Source organism: Oncorhynchus masou, chromosome 5, assembly GCF_036934945.1.
Source record: "Oncorhynchus masou masou isolate Uvic2021 chromosome 5, UVic_Omas_1.1, whole genome shotgun sequence".
Classification (NCBI taxonomy): Eukaryota; Metazoa; Chordata; class Actinopteri; order Salmoniformes; family Salmonidae; genus Oncorhynchus; species Oncorhynchus masou.
Window position 1 is genome coordinate 27,603,486 of NC_088216.1, and position 17,606 is coordinate 27,621,091.

The 17,606-nt window shown below is 48.2% G+C and overlaps 1 protein-coding gene across 1 annotated transcript in view; it reads right to left on the reverse strand.

The window, feature by feature from the left end:
- The window catches only part of LOC135539032 (alpha-1,6-mannosylglycoprotein 6-beta-N-acetylglucosaminyltransferase B-like), a 174,336-nt gene that overhangs the window by 92,981 nt on the left and 63,749 nt on the right, over positions 1–17,606 (reverse strand). The window contains exons 5-7 of the mRNA XM_064964919.1: positions 13,937–14,013; positions 12,069–12,254; positions 8,141–8,305 (exon numbers count right to left, since the gene is read on the reverse strand). Of these exons, the coding sequence (XP_064820991.1) occupies positions 8,141–8,305; positions 12,069–12,254; positions 13,937–14,013 (428 nt within the window). The remainder of the gene's footprint in view (positions 1–8,140; positions 8,306–12,068; positions 12,255–13,936; positions 14,014–17,606) is intronic.

Sequence of the window (17,606 nt, forward strand, 5' to 3'; positions counted from 1 at the left end):
TATTTAGTTATTTAGTTCCTGACATGTCGTCTACTGGTGGGGTAGGCACACAAGCATACCAGAGAATGACAGTCAACACCTGATCTGGGATCAGATCTTATCTACATATGAAGCACTCCATCACGGGGCTGTACACTGAACCCCTATCAGTATTAATCAGCACACACAGCAGCCTCTGTCTACCAATTACTGCATGATAAACAGCGTTGGACCAGCGCACTAAAACTGCAGTTAAAGCACTGAAACATCTGGTGTAGAGATCACACAGTATCTCATAGTCAGAGAGAGGAGGAGAGGACAGATCTAAAATAACAAATACAAGTCATGCATTTGAGGCACAAGACGGCTCCATTAATCAATACTGTGGAGGCTCTGTGTGGATGGACGCCCATCTGAGGCCTGTTGGCTTATTTTAGAGAGAGAAGCGGGCAGAGACAAGATGTGAGGAGCGAAGGATGAGGGCCTGTTCTTTTGTTCCTCTTGTTCGCGCCATCTTTTGATTTCTCCTCTCTCTCTCTCTCTCTCTCTCTCTACCCCTTCTCTCGACAACTCCCTTTCTCTCTCTCTACCCCTTCTCTCGACAACTCCCTCTCTCTCTCTCTACCCCTTGTCTCGACAACTCCCTTTCTCTCTCTCTACCCCTTCTCTCGACAACTCCCTCTCTCTCTCCCCCTTCTCTCGACAACTCCATCTCTCTCTCTCTACCCCTTCTCTCGACAACTCCCTCTCTCTCTCTACCCCTTCTCTCGACAACTCCCTCTCTCTCTCTACCCCTTCTCTCGACAACTCCCTCCCTCTCTCTCTCTCTACCCCTTCTCTCGACAACTCCCTCTCTCTCTCTCTACCCCTTCTCTCGACAACTCCTTCTCTCACTCTACCCCTTCTCTCGACAACTCCCTCTCTCTCTCTACCCCTTCTCTCGACAACTCCTTCTCTCTCTCTACCCCTTCTCTCCACAACTCCCTCTCTCTCTCTCTCTCTCTCTCTCTCTCTCTCTCTCTCTCTCTCTCTCTCTCTCTCTATGCTGGGAGTGTTTGGTGCATGCTGGGAATTGTATGAGCGTATGCGAGTGTTGTCTGGAGTTTGATCTCCTGTGTTTTCCTTCCTGTTTTCCTTTTCTTGGTGGTTTTCATTTTGCTATACATGATTAAGGTGATTATTTATTTGTTGTGGTAGAATTCTCTTGTCGAAATTGCCCTGGCTTTGGCGGGGATGGCAGCCAAAATGGGGATGCTGTCCCTGTCACTTCGGCACGGCTTTAGGTGTGTTACTGAAGCTACTGTCACGGTGGAGGTGTTTCTGGTCGCCGTAGGAGAGAAGGTAGGCTATTAGAATGTTGCTTATGCATCCCGGATGAATAAAGCGGTGGAGGTATTTCTTAAAGAAGAGTGTCTGGTTGATCGTATGGTTGAGCATGGCGTATTTCTTAAAGAAGAGTGTCTGGTTGATCGTATGGTTGAGCATGGCGTACTTCTTAAAGAAGAGTGTCTGGTTGATCGTATGGTTGAGCATGGCGTACTTCTTAAAGGAGAGTGTCCGGTTGATCGGATGGTTGAGCATGGCGTATTTCTTAAAGAAGAGTGTCTGGTTGATCGTATGGTTGAGCATGGCGTACTTCTTAAAGAAGAGTGTCTGGTTGATTATATGGTTGAGCATGGCGTATTTCTTAAAGAAGAGTGTCTGGTTGATCGGATGGTTGAGCATGGCGTATTTCTTAAAGAAGAGTGTCTGGTTGATCGTATGGTTGAGCATGGCGTACTTCTTAAAGAAGAGTGTCTGGTTGATTATATGGTTGAGCATGGCGTATTTCTTAAAGAAGAGTGTCTGGTTGATCGTATGGTTGAGCATGGCGTACTTCTTAAAGAAGAGTGTCTGGTTGATCGTATGGTTGAGCATGGCGTACTTCTTAAAGAAGAGTGTCTGGTTGATTATATGGTTGAGCATGGCGTATTTCTTAAAGAAGAGTGTCTGGTTGATCGGATGGTTGAGCATGGCGTACTTCTTAAAGAAGAGTGTCTTGTTGATCGGATGGTTGAGCATGGTTATGCCGCTATTTTCTCTGTCAACAAGGATAACGATTTCCAATGTACCACCATTTATTCCCAATGAGCTATTGGAGCGCGAGTTACAGAGGTTTGGGAAGTTTGCAAGTTCAATTAAGATTGTCCCATTGGGTTGCAAACACCCAGCTTTGAAACAGGTTATGTCGTTTCAAACACCCGGATGTTATGCATCTGTTACGCAGCAGAAACACATTGTTGTAGGAGGTAAAGACAGATCTGGGGAGCCATTTTTCAGACTCGTGAGGAGATGCCCAGTACGAGTGATGCGGTACAGGAGGGGGTTCATGTGGAGCTAGTCTCCCAGGTAGTAGAGAAGATGCCTGGTACGAGTGATGGGGTGCAAGTGGGGAGTGTTGAGAGGGATGTGGCTGCAGTTGAGGAGGATCAGGAGAAGGATATGGATATCTCTCTTGATATGATAATCTAGAGGAGATAAATGGGTTCCAATCTGTGAAATTGGCCATTTTCTTTTTTATGTTGATGAGTTTGTGAGCTTTTTCCCTTGAGGAAATGTCTTACTGCTGTCATGGCAGCAAAAGGTAGTGGGAAACGTGGTAAGGTTAAGAGAAAATTAAAACTGATGATGCTCATGCCTCATAGGGTGTGTTTTTTTTCTCTTTGTCGGGTTTCTCTGTGGTGTTTTCTGCTTTTCCTTTCAACATGGAGGTACTAAGGGTAGGTTCTCTCAATATTAATGGGGAAAGGGACAGGAAAAAGAGGGCTTGGGTATTAGAAGTAATAAAACAGAAAAGGCTTCATGTAGTTTTTCTACAGGAGACACATAGTGATGAGGCTAATGAGGTTGACTAAGGTATGTGGTGGGAGGGACAGCATTTACTCAGTCATGGTACACATTTCAGTGCTGGGGTGGCAATTTAGTTTTCCTCAGGCTTAGCGGTGGCTGTGGTATCTACAACAAAGATTGTCAAGGGTCGGGTTTAATTGGTCAAGGTGGATGTTATGATTTTTTTGTTACGCCCTGACCGTAGAGATCCTTTTATTCTCTATGTTTGTTTGGTCAGGGTGTAACTCGGGTGGGAAAGTCTATGCTTTCTGGTTCTTTGTTTTTGGCCGGGTATGATTCTCAATCAGGGACAGCTGTCTATCGTTGTCTCTGATTGGGAATCATACTTAGGCAGCCTTTTTTCCTTTTCTCATTTGTGGGTTGTTGTCTTCGTTTAATGCATGTATAGCCTTACGGAGCTTCACGTTAGTTTTTGTTGTTTATTGTTTTGTTGGCGACATTTAAAAAATAAAGAATGTACACTCACCACACTGCACCTTGGTTCGATCATTTTCACGATGATGCTCGTGACAGATTTTGTGTTTAAAATAAATAAATGTTTATGCTCCTAATGAGGGTACAGAGTGTATTGCCTTCGTCCCCCTGATGGGAAGGTGACCACGGATGACAGTGAAATGCGTCAACATGCCGTGGATTTCTACTCTGCCCTCTATAAGGCGGAGGATTGTGACTCTCTGTGAGCTGAAAACAGTTGTTACATGGACTTTGTCAATTGGGACCTGAGCAGGGAGCTGCTTTGGACTCTGACATTACTCTAAAGGAGCTGTCCACAGCAGTTATGCAGCTTTCATCAGGCTGAGCCTCTGGCATCGATGGTTTACCATCTGAGTTTTGGGGGTCTATTGGGGGGAATTTTTATGAAGTGGTGTGTGAATATTTTCATGAGGGTTCTCTTCCTGTATCCTGTCAACGTGCTGTGCATTCATTGTTGCCAAAAAATGGGAATTTGTCTCTTCTAAAAAATTGGCGACCTGTTGCATTGCTGTGTGCAGAATACAAAAACATATCTAAATGTCTCTCAAACAGGTTGAAAGAATATCTGTGGCTGTTGGTCCAAAAGGCCCAGTCTTACTGTTTACCTGACAGTTACTCTATTGTTGATAACCTGTTTCTAATAAAAGACGTTTGAGACATTTTGTAAACTGTCTGATGTGTGGATTTACTTTCTTTGGATCAGGAGAAGGTTTTTGACCACGTGGACCACCAGTACTTGTTCAAAACAATGAAAGCCTTTGGGTTTGGGGATGTTTTTTAAAATTATTTAAAAAAAATCTTGGATGAGTTTCCTGTTTACTGGTTTGAGTTGCTCCCTGTCCAAAGGGTGTCGGGCAATGGAATCAATGCTTTGTTTTTAAGGGCGAGGCTTACTGGTTCCTCTGTGCCGAGGCTAATGAAGGGTCCCACGATAGCACTGTCTGCGTTTCCAGATGACCTGACAGTTAATATTATAGGGGTTGAGGATGTGAACATTCTCTCAAATGCTTTAAATGTGTATGAGGAGGCCTCCTCAGCTAGAGTCAATTGGGGAAAGAGTGAATTGCTGTGGGCAGGTCAGCTTCAGACGGGATCCGTTCCACGGTTACCAGGGGGGCTTCAGACGGGGTCCGTTCCACGGTTACCAGGGGGGCTTCAGACGGGGTCCGTTCCACGGTTACCAGGGGGGCTTCAGACGGGGTCCGTTCCACGGTTACCAGGGGGGCTTCAGACGGGGTCTGCTCCACGGTTACCAGGGGGGCTTCAGACGGGGTCTGCTCCACGGTTACCAGGGGGGCTTCAGACGGGGTCTGCTCCACGGTTACCGGGGGGGCTTCAGACGGGGTCCGTTCCACGGTTACCAGGGGGGCTTCAGACGGGGTCCGTTCCACGGTTACCAGGGGGCTTCAGTGGGGTCCGTTCCATGGTTACCAGGGGGCTTCAGACGGGGTCTGCTCCACGGTTACCAGGGGGCTTCAGATGGGGTCCGTTCCACGGTTACCAGGGGGCGTCAGACGGGGTCCGCTCCACGGTTACCAGGGGGCTTCAGATGGGGTCCGTTCCATGGTTATCAGGGGGCTTCAGATGGGGTCCGTTCCACGGTTACCAGGGGGGCTTCAGACGGGGTCCGTTCCACAGTTACCAGGGGGGCTTCAGTGCGGTCCGTTCCACGGTTACCAGGGGGCTTCAGACGGGGTCCGTTCCACAGTTACCAGGGGGCTTCAGACGGGGTCCGCTCCACGGTTACCAGGGGGCTTCAGACGGGGTCCGCTCCAGGTTACCAGGGGGCTTCCGTCCGTTCCACGGTTACCAGGGGGCTTCAGGGGGTCTGCTCCACGGTTACCAGGGGGCTTCAGACGGGGTCTGCTCCACGGTTACCAGGGGGCTTCAGACGGGGTCCGTTCCACGGTTACCAGGGGGCTTCAGACGGGGTCCGTTCCACGGTTACCAGGGGGGCTTCAGTGGGGTCCGTTCCATGGTTACCAGGGGGGCTTCAGACGGGGTCCGTTCCATGGTTACCAGGGGGGCTTCAGTGGGGTCCGTTCCACGGTTACCAGGGGGGCTTCAGACGGGGTCCGTTCCACAGTTACCAGGGGGGCTTCAGACGGGGTCCGCTCCACAGTTACCAGGGGGGCTTCAGACGGGGTCCGTTCCACAGTTACCAGGGGGGCTTCAGACGGGGTCCGCTCCACGGTTACCAGGGGGCTTCAGATGGGGTCCGTTCCATGGTTATCAGGGGGCTTCAGATGGGGTCCGTTCCACGGTTACCAGGGGGCTTCAGACGGGGTCCGTTCCACAGTTACCAGGGGGCTTCCGGTCCGTTCCACGGTTACCAGGGGGCTTCAGACGGGGTCCGTTCCACAGTTACCAGGGGGGCTTCAGACGGGGTCCGCTCCACGGTTACCAGGGGGGCTTCAGACGGGGTCCGCTCCACGGTTACCAGGGGGCTTCAGACGGGGTCCGTTCCACGGTTACCAGGGGGCTTCAGACGGGGTCTGCTCCACGGTTACCAGGGGGCTTCAGACGGGGTTTGCTCCACGGTTACCAGGGGGCTTCAGACGGGGTCCGTTCCACGGTTACCAGGGGGCTTCAGACGGGGTCCGTTCCACGGTTACCAGGGGGCTTCAGTGGGGTCCGTTCCATGGTTACCAGGGGGCTTCAGGGGGGTCCGTTCCATGGTTACCAGGGGGCTTCAGACGGGGTCTGCTCCACGGTTACCAGGGGGCTTCAGATGGGGTCCGTTCCACGGTTACCAGGGGGCTTCAGACGGGGTCCGCTCCACGGTTACCAGGGGGCTTCAGATGGGGTCCGTTCCATGGTTATCAGGGGGCTTCAGATGGGGTCCGTTCCACGGTTACCAGGGGGCTTCAGACGGGGTCCGTTCCACAGTTACCAGGGGGCTTCAGTGGGGTCCGTTCCACGGTTACCAGGGGGCTTCAGACGGGGTCCGTTCCACAGTTACCAGGGGGCTTCAGACGGGGTCCGCTCCACGGTTACCAGGGGGGCTTCAGACGGGGTCCGCTCCACGGTTACCAGGGGGGCTTCAGACGGGGTCCGCTCCACGGTTACCAGGGGGGCTTCAGACAGGGTCCGCTCCACGGTTACCAAGGGGGCTTCAGACGGGGTCCGCTCCACGGTTACCAGGGGGGCTTCAGTGGGGCAGAGATGGGATGAAGACTGGGTTTTTTCCTAGGCTCCGATGTCTTTCAGAAAAGGAACTGGAGGGTGTAGTGGAGAAAGTGTGTGCCAGATTGTCAAGGTGTAAATAAGTGCTACCTCAGCTGTCTTATAGGGGAAGGGCGCTGGTAGCCAATAATCTTGTTGCCTCTACCCTGTGGCACAGACTAATGATTTTACAGCCTTCAGAGGCTGTTGATGCAAGAGCTTCAGAGGACCCTTGTCAATTTCCTCTGGTCGGGCCAAAACTAGATTAAAGCTGCAGCCCTGTACTTGCTACTGCACGAGGGTGGGCAAGGCCTGGTGGACATTTCTTCCAGCCCAGAGACTGTTGTACAGTGACGGTTCTAGCTGGGTCGACAACAGCCTGCACATTGATGAGGAGAGCGGGCTGTTTGGGCTTAGACAAGCATCTTTTCCTCTTAAAGCTAGAGGGGAGTGATTTGTCTGGCTTTGACTACACTTTATGAGTCTGTTATGCAGGCTTGGGGAGTTTTTTGTCAAGTCCCGTAAGGCCTGCACACCACCAGGGATGTGGCTTTTTGAAGAGCCTTTTTTTACAACTCTGCCATCCAGTCCCGCGCTCTGGGTTCAGCCATCCTACTTTCATGCCTGTTAGGCGTGGGGTGTATCAAGCTGGGCCATCTGATGCGGAGCAGGAGCAGATCGTTGGAGGAGCTGGGAGAAAGAGCGGGGATCCAATCATCTCGCCTACTGTGGAAGGTCGTCGCTGAGGTCTGTGATTCCGTGCCAGTACTTCAATCGGCAGTATGTTCACTGACACTTCCAATTCTGATCGATGGACGGAGGGTCTGGATTATATGTTCCCTGTACTGATTGTTAGTGCTGCGATGGGGGATTTGAAGAGGACGTGGGGATGCTGCTTTCCTTCGATACCCCGGACCTGGGGGAGTTCAAGGAGGTGGGAAAGAAGGCCATGTACAGAATATGTGTAAAAGTGTCCTGTGTTTCTTCCCTGGAAGGGGTCAAATCGACAAGGTGGGCGGGTGTGTTTGCCTATTGATAGGAGGACAGCTGACCTCCAATAAAGAAATAGCCACCAACATGCATCTGGTCCACCTGGATCCTACTGTTGAGGAAGGGTGTCCATTCTGTGCTGAGTCTGAACCTCTGGCACATCTGTTCTTAGTGTCCCAGGTTGGTCAGGATGATTGATCTGATCACTAGCTGGTTCTCAGCTCTGTGAGTGGTTCTCTCTTCCCAACAGTTTAAATTTGGGCTAAAGTACAGGTTTAGTCGAAGGAGGGTAGTTATTTTCCTTAATTTTGTGTCAGGGGCAGCTAAATTAGCAATATGGAAGACCCAAAAGAACAGTATTCTGGGACAGGGATCGGTGGATGGGAATGCTGGAGGGGAAGTTGGTCGAAAGACTAAGAGTTGAGTTTGTCTATTACAAAATGGTTAACAACATTGATCTGTTTATGAGCATATTGGCTATTCAGAGGCTGATGTGTTTAGTTACTGTGGAGGAAGATTTGGTGTTGTGTTTTTAATTGATGTGTAACCATGGTTTTGTTTGAGTGTTTATTGTGTTGTGGGTTCCCAGACTCAATAAAGGTTATTTAAAACTCAAAACTCTCAATCTCTCTCTCATCGCTACCTTCTTCTGTTCCCTCCAGCGTTGGCGCAGCTTGGAGTGGAGGCGCTGGGCAGCTGTGCCCCACTGTGATGCCAGCCTCCTCATACGGCGCTTCATGAAGCTCAGGGACTCTTTTCCCGTGCCAACCTGGTCTAGCAGCGATGACAGGTCTGTACGGAATGCAGCCTATAGGGAGGGGGAGGGAGAGCGAGAGGGAGAGCGAGACAGAGGTCAATTTCCCCCCCATTTTTATCTTTAAAAAATGTATATTATCTAAAACCCTAAACAATAAAAGCCTAGAACTTTACAGAGATGCAGAGAGAGTGTAAGTAGTGATGAAAGACACAAGAAGAGGGTGAGCGATGGAGAAAGTGTGGGAGGAAGGATGAGAAGAAGGTCAACTGGAGCAAGCCTACAGATATACTGAATATGGCATTGCATGATAGCTACCCACACAGCCCCCTCTCCCACACTCTCTCTGCAATAGGAACACAGTAGTTCAGAGGAGTGTGTGCAGCCTGTGTTCTCTGGGGAGATAGTACTACAAGCTAAGTCTCTAGAGGAACCTGTGCTAGTTAAACGGCTATGACTATGTAGTCTAAAAGTCTTTCTCTCTCTGTCCATCACACACACACACACACACACACACACACACACACACACACACACACACACACACACACACACACACACACACACACACACACACACACACACACACACACACACACACACACACACACACACACACACACACACACACATATGCTCACTCAAATACCCTGCTATAAATAGCCTAGATTATCTGGCTAACAGAGCCACTGCTGTAATTAGGAATGTTGCCAAACACTAATAAGCTATTCAATACTAAAGTACAGCAGAGAACTCACACACACACACACATTCAGCATTCACACTCACACACTCAGATCACACACACACATTCAGCATTCACACTCACACACTCAGATCACACACACACATTCAGCATTCACACTCACACACTCAGATCATACACACACATTCAGCATTCACACTCACACACTCAGATCACACACACACACATTCAGCATTCACACTCACACACTCAGATCACACACACACATTCAGCATTCACACTCACACACTCAGATCACACAAACACATTCAGCATTCATACACACACACCTTGTGTTCAGGGATCGCTCTCTGTGTGTAAGTATCTCTGAACCTGGTTAATAGCTGTGCAGGGATTGTTTAGAAAAAATAGCACATATTGACTCAGCCTTGAACACCGTTCTGCAAATAGTATCAGGCACTGAGCTGTATGTTTGAGGGTAAAGAGTTCATCTGTGCTGCGTCTGGAGTTGGCTATACAGCAGTACAATGAGGGAAGGAGCTGAGGGAGGAGGTGGAGGAGAGAGATGAACACAGTAAAACAATTAGCAGAGAACGCGGTCATGTCCTCAAATGAATGTGTTTTCATATTTACCATGCAAGCTTATACAGTGTAGGTATGAAGATTCATTTGACTGTTGGCTGTGCTCTTTTGAGTGTGAATTAGTGTGTGTAAGTGCTTAAACATGTAAGCATTAGCCATGCGTCTCTTTGCAGGGCTTGTGCGTATATGGGCATCAGCTTTTGTGAGTGCATGAGTCTTCCTTTGTTTGTGTGTGTGTGTCCCTCTCACCAGTCTCTTGACAGTGGTTGTTCAGTGTCTGTGTGTGTATGGATGGTAGCAAGGGTTCTGTGTGTGTATGGATGGTAGGAAGGGTTCTGTGTGTATGGATGGTAGGAAGGGTTCTGTGTGTGTATGGCTAGTAGGAAGGGTTCTGTGTGTGTATGGATGGTAGGAAGGGTTCTCTGTGTGTGTGTGTGGATGGTAGGAAGGGTTCTCTGTGTGTGTGTGTGGATGGTAGGAAGGGTTCTGTGTGTGTGTGTGTGTGTGTGTGTGTGTGTGTGTGTGTGTGTGTGTGTGTGTGTGTGTGTGTGTGTGTGTGTGTGTGTGTGTGTGTGTGTGTGGATGGTAGGAAGGAAGGGTTCTGTGTGTGTATGGATGGTAGGAAGGGTTCTGTGTGTATGGATGGTAGGAAGGGTTCTGTGTGTGTATGGATGGTAGGAAGGGTTCTGTGTGTGTATGGATGGTAGGAAGGGTTATGTGTGTGTGTATGGATGGTAGGAAGGGGTCTGTGTGTGTATGGATGGTAGGAAGGGTTCTGTGTGTGTATGGATGGTAGGAAGGGTTCTGTGTGTGTATGGATGGTAGGAAGGGTTCTGTGTGTGTATGGATGGTAGGAAGGGTTCTGTGTGTGTATGGATAGTAGGAAGGGTTATGTGTGTGTATGGATGGTAGGAAGGGTTCTGTGTGTATGGATGGTAGGAAGGGTTCTGTGTGTGTATGGATGGTAGGAAGGGTTCTGTGTGTGTATGGATGGTAGGAAGGGTTCTGTGTGTGTATGGATAGTAGGAAGGGTTCTGTGTGTGTATGGATTGTAGGAAGGGTTCTGTGTGTGTGTGTGTGGATGGTAGGAAGGGTTCTGTGTGTGTATGGATGGTAGGAAGGGTTCTGTGTGTGTATGGATTGTAGGAAAGGTTCTGTGTGTGTGTGGATGGTAGGAAGGAAGGGTTCTGTGTGTGTGGATGGTAGGAAGGGTTCTGTGTGTGTATGGATGGTAGGAAGGGTTCTGTGTGTGTGTGTGGATGGTAGGAAGGGTTCTGTGTGTGTATGGATGGTAGGAAGGGTTCTGTGTGTGTATGGATGGTAGGAAGGGTTCTGTGTGTGTGTGTGTGTGGATGGTAGGAAGGAAGGGTTCTGTGTGTGTGGATGGTAGGAAGGGTTCTGTGTGTGTGTGTGTGTGTGTGTGTGTGTGTGTGTGTGTGTGTGTGTGTGTGTGTGTGTGTGTGTGTGTGTGTGTGTGTGTGTGTGGATGTGGAAGGAAGGGTTCTGTGTGTGTGGATGGTAGGAAGGGTTCTGTGTGTGTGTGGTGGATGGTAGGATAGTAGGAAGGGTTCTGTGTGTGTGGATGGTAGGAAGGGTTCTGTGTGTGGATGGTATGGATGGTAGGAAGGGTTCTGTGTGTGTATGGATTCTGTGTGTGTAGTGGTAGGAAGGGTTCTGTGTGTGTGGATGGTAGGAAGGGTTCTGTGTGTGTGTGTATGGATGGTAGGAAGGAAGGGTTCTGTGTGTGTGGATGGTAGGAAGGAAGGGTTCTGTGTGTGTGGATGGTAGGAAGGAAGGGTTCTGTGTGTGTGGATGGTAGGAAGGGTTCTGTGTGTGTATGGATGGTAGGAAGGGTTCTGTGTGTGTATGGATGGTAGGAAGGGTTATGTGTGTATGGATGGTAGGAAGGGTTCTGTGTGTGTATGGATGGTAGGAAGGGTTCTGTGTGTGTATGGATGGTAGGAAGGGTTCTGTGTGTGTATGGATGGTAGGAAGGGTTCTGTGTGTGTGTGTGTGGATGGTAGGAAGGAAGGGTTCTGTGTGTGTGTGTGGATGGTAGGAAGGGTTCTGTGTGTGTATGGATGGTAGGAAGGGTTCTGTGTGTGTGTGTGTGGATGGTAGGAAGGAAGGGTTCTGTGTGTGTGGATGGTAGGAAGGGTTCTGTGTGTGTATGGATGGTAGGAAAGAAGGGTTCTGTGTGTGTATGGATAGTAGGAAGGGTTCTGTGTGTGTGGATGGTAGGAAGGGTTCTGTGTGTGTATGGATGGTAGGAAGGGTTCTGTGTGTGCATGGATAGTAGGAAGGGTTCTGTGTGTGTATGGATGGTAGGAAGGAAGAGTTCTGTGTGTGTGGATGGTAGGAAGGGTTCTGTGTGTGTATGGATGGTAGGAAGGGTTCTGTGTGTGTATGGATGGTAGGAAGTGTTCTGTGTGTATATGGATGGTAGGAAGGGTTCTGTGTGTGTATGGATGGTAGGAAGTGTTCTGTGTGTGTATGGATGGTAGGAAGGGTTCTGTGTGTGTGTCTCACCTGTCTCTTGGTGGTGGTGGTCTGGTGTGTGTGTGTGTGGACGGTGGGGGGGCTGCTGTGGTTCCTCCAGGCCAGAGGGGGGCAGAACCACTCCACCTCGCTCAGGTAGATAAGGAAGGAGCAGTCGGAGCCGTCCACCCCGTAGAAGGCATAGCAGGGGTCTGAGGTCCAGCGGGCACGCATCCACTGGTGATACACAGGTCAAAGTTTAATGGTCAGGTGACTTTGTTAAACACAAATAAAATAATAAAACAAAAGGGAGTTTTCTATTCCTTGGTCATAGATTAGTTGTACTTAAGTACAAATGTACAGTTAGATGGAATTGCAGGTTATAAGTCATTTTCCCTCTGCTTTTTTTTAACTGAGCTAATTTCAGGTCTGCTGAGTGCGAACTTGAATGTTGTGAAAGTTCTGTGCAACTTCCAGCGCACGTTGACTGTGAACACTGAGGCTGTACCCACTTTAACTTACAGTTATAACAGTGGCCAAGTAGGCTACTGTAGCTCGTTGATCATAATGAAGGCCTACTAGAGTGGTCTACCATCAAAAACAATGAAGAAAATAGCTGTTCTATCATTCAGCCTACAGTAGCTGCCAATGTGTGGTGTTCAATGTTGGCCTACATTCCATGAGGCTTTTGAGAGAAAAAAAAACATGCAGGACTTGACATGAACCTGTTTATCCACTTGTCCTTCAGACAAGGAGGTGACGGAAAATGTTGTTGTGTTGTTGGATACAAGAAACCTCTTTACAAAAAAAATGCATTATTAAAATGCACCATTATTACAGAGAATCAGACAAATTATGCTAACCTCTGCCTATTGGCTATTTAGCTTATTCAAGCCTGTCTCAAAATACAAATCTGCCCAGTTAAGACAAAAAAAAGACTGTTTACCTGACTTGCTTTTCAAAGATTGCTAGAAATGTACATGTTTTGTGCTCTTACAGGAAGCAATCAGTCCCCCATTGCTGACTACAAATGATCCATAACTGGGCTAATAACTCACTAACTAGCAAAGGATGCACACATGGCTACATGCAGCTCTTTCTTTAATTTCAAAACAAGCACATCTACTCACAACCGCTCATGCTGTAAACATAGTCCAGTTTAAAGTGATTGGCACAGATCCATATATGGCAATGGTCTGTTTGCATATAAGCCTATTCCAGCTCTGATTGGTTATGCCCCACAAGTCTGTAGAGTACGGCCTGAGTTCTCTACCGCACCTGCTGTCTCTAACTCTGAATGATCGGCTATGAAAAGCCAACTGACATTTACTCCTGAGGTGCTGACCTGTTGCACCCTCTACAACCACTGTTGATTATTATTATTCGACCCCGCTGGTCATCTATGAACGTTTGAACATCTTGGCCATGTACTGTTATAATCTCCACCCGGCACAGCCAGAAAATGACTGGCCACCCCTCGGAGCCTGGTTCCTCTCTAGGTTTCTTCCTCGGTTCCTGCCTTTCTAGGGAGTTTTTACAAGCCACCGTGCTTCTACATCTGCATTTTGTGACATGCGCTGATGTAAAAAGGGCTTTATAAATACATTTGATTGATTGAGTCATGCATTTCAATGCAATAGAATCCTACTCCAATGCGTTCTGCCTACAACAGAATCTCTTTGTTTTGTTTCAGAATGTTGCATTGATTCAATCACAATTCCCAAGGAAAAGGGAAACGTTGGAAGTGTTAACAAAGGGGGAAACCTCTATAAAATTGAGTGAAGTTCAATCCCGTGCTTCTCTGCGCGGGCTGATATTTATTCTGCACTGCAGTCCTCGGGAGCTTAGAGGGAACATTGGTAATAAGATATCAGGAGAATGTCTTATAAACCTAGCTAGATAGACGGAGAGAAACTCACATCAACTTTTCCAGGGCAGTCTGGGTAGTGGGGGTCTCTGGGTACCTCACATTGGCCTGAGGAGCCGTCTCTCACTGCTGAAGAGAAGAGACACACACATCGTAGTTACACACTGTGGAGATATAGAACACACACGTCATAGTTACACTGTGGAGATATAGAACACACATTATAGTTACACTGTGGAGATATAGAACACACACATCATAGTTACACTGTGGAGATATAGAACACACACATCATAGTTACACTGTGGAGATATAGAACACACACATCATAGTTACACTGTGGAGATATAGAACACACACATCATAGTTACACTGTGGAGATATAGAACACACACATCATAGTTACACTGTGGAGATATAGAACACACACATCATAGTTACACTGTGGAGATATAGAACACACACATCATAGTTACACTGTGGAGATATAGAACACACACATCATAGTTACACTGTGGAGATATAGAACACACACATCATAGGTACACACTGTGGAGATATAGAACACACACATCATAGGTACACACTGTGGAGATATAGAAGACACATCATACACTGCTCAAAACAATAAAGGGAACACTAAAATAACACATCCTAGATCTGAATGAATGAAATATTCTTATTAAATACTTTTTTCTTTACATAGTTGAATATGCTGAAAACAAAATCACACAAAAAATAGCAATGGAAATCAAATTTATCAACCCATAGAGGTCTGGATTTGGAGTCACACTCAAAATTAAAGTGGAAAACCACACTACAGGCTGATCCAACTTTGATGTAATTAATGTCCTTAAAACAAGTCAAAATGAGGCTCAGTAGTGTGTGTGGCCTCCACGTGCCTGTATGACCTCCCTACAACGCCTGGGCATGCTCCTGATGAACTCCTGGACAGTCTGTGGTGCAACGTGGCGTTGGTGGATGGAGCGAGACATGATGTCCCAGATGTGCTCAAATGGATTCAGGTCTGGGGAATGGGCGGGCCAGTCCATGTCATCAATGTCTTCCTCTTGCAGGAACTTCTGACACACTCCAGCCACATGAGGTCTGGCATTGTCTTGCATTAGGAGGAACCCAGGGCCAACCGCACCAGCATATGGTCTCACAAGGGGTCTGATGACCTAATGGCAGTCAGGCTACCTCTGGCGAGCACATGGAGGGCTGTGCGGCCCCCCAAAGATATGCCACCCCGCACCATGACTGACCCACCGCCAAACCGGTTATGCTGGAGGTTGTTGCAGGCAGCAGAACGTTCTCCACGGCGTCTCCAGACTCTGTCACATCTATCACATGTGCTCAGGGTGAACCTGTTTTCGTCTGTGAAGAGCACAAGGCGCAAGTGGCGAATTTGCCAATCTTGGCGTTCTCTGGCAAATGCCAAACGTCCTGCACGGTGTTGGGCTGTAAGCACAACCCCCACCTGTGGATGTCGGGCCCTCATACCACCCTCATGGAGTCTGTTTCTGACCGTTTGAGCAGACATATGCACATTTGTGACCTGCTGGAAGTCATTTTGAAGGGCTCTGGCAGTGCTCCTCCTGCTCCTCCTTGCACAAAGGCGGAGGTAGCGGTCCTGCTGCTGGGTTGTTGCCCTCCTACGGCCTCCTCCACCTCTCCTGATGTACTGGCCTGTCTCCTGGTAGCGCCTCCATGCTATGGACACTACGCTGACAGACACAGCAAACCGTCTTGCCACAGCTCGCATTGATGTGCCCTCCTGGATGAGCTGCACTACCTGAGCCACTTGTGTGGGTTGTAGACTCATGCTACCACTAGAGTGAAAGCACCGCCAGCATTCAAAAGTGATCAAAACATCAGCCAGGAAGCATAGGAACTGAGAACTGGTCTGTGGTCACCACCTGCAGAACAAATCCTTTATTGGGGGTGTCTTGCTAATTGCCTATCATTTACACCTGTTGTTTATTCCATTTATTCCATCACAGTTATATTGTGGAGATATAGAAAACACATCATATTCATACAGACTCTTTGAGCCTGTCACGCCCTGACCTTAGAGAGCCTTTTCATGTTTCTATTTGGTTTGTTCAGGGTGTGATTTGGGGTGAGCATTCTATGTTTTGTTTTTCTATGATTTTGTATTTCTATGTTTTTGCTGAGTGTGGTTCTCCATCAGGGACAGCTGTCTATTGTTGTTTCTGATTGGGAACCATACTTAGGTAGCCCTTTCCCTCCTTTCTTTGTGGAAAGCTAACTTTGTTTTGTGGCACATAGCCCTTTAGCTCCACGGTTGTTTTGTATTGTTTATTGTTTTTGTTCGCGTCACCTAAATAAAAGGATTATGTACGCTCTCCACGCTGCGCTTTGGTCCACTTCCTTTCACAGCCTTGACAGAGCCTCATATCTATGCCTACATCACCTTGAATAGCAACAGAATACTTATTATGTGAAGACAATAGACATCCTTAAAACAGACATTTAACAACATTTTCAGCAAACCATATGTACCATCAGTTCCCATGCAACATCAGGCCTGCTTTGGTGCACACTGTTCACCGTGGGGGACAGAAATACACCCCCTCGCCACTGCTGCCACCCCCCCTCGCGGGCACACGGTACAATGTGTATCCGCTCACTCACGCTGCACTCACTGCATTAATTGGTCCATTGAGTTGGCTAACTGCCTCCCTGCAGCTAGGGGCCTACAGCCAGGAAGAGAGACTGGAGTTGAAACTCGAAGTTCCAGCAGTATGGATGGGAGAAAGACGGGGAAGAAAGATTGATGGGGTTTCGGTCTCAGGAAGGCGAGAGATCTTCTGCTTCCTCACCCGCCCTCTCTCTTCACTTCCACTCTCTCTATCTCCCCTACCCCTTTGTCTATCCCTCTCTCTCTATATATATATATACACTCCTCTCTCTGGACCAAAACATTCTCTGACTGCTTCCATATGTCTAATGAAGACTTTGTCTCTCCCCTACCCCTTTGTCTATCCCTCTCTCTATATATATATATATATACACTCCTCTCTCTGGACCAAAACATTCTCTGACTGCTTCCATATGTCTAATGAAGGCTTTGTCTCTCTCCATCTCAGTCACGCCATCCCTCAAGCTTCTCTCCTCTCAAACACGCCACATATTTCCCAGCGACACATTTCAGCGCCGTCTATTTGATTACAACAATAATGACCATGGCAATGGCCACCATTAAATGTGCGGCGGACAAATTCGATAAGACATTGAGGCATAAAAAAAGCGTTGGCTGGGAGGGAGGTGCCAATTCCAACTTCCGAGCACATCGTCATGTGTGTCTCTCTGAGCCACGAGATGAATCCCCGATGCGCTCGAGTCGAAACGCACAATAACGTCCGCCTAGTGTGGTTTGTATTAATCTGTGATGAATAAAAAAGCGGTTGTGGTTCTGCCCTCACGTCTTCACCGTGAAAGCAAAGGGAGATAACAAACGAATTACCTCTGATAACGATTTTGCTGTTGGTTGAGGAGAGGGAGAAGGAGGGAAGAAGAGTTGATTAAGGACTGTCGACCGAGTTCCCTTGATAAACGCCAGCGTGTGCCTCTTCCTGTGTGTATGTTTCCAGCGCAATCGGCACCATTTGTGCCAGTAGCGGAATTATTTCTGATTTGATTAAAAAAAGGAGGAGATGGGCAGAAGAAGTCAACAGCAGTGGAGGGAAAGCAATAGA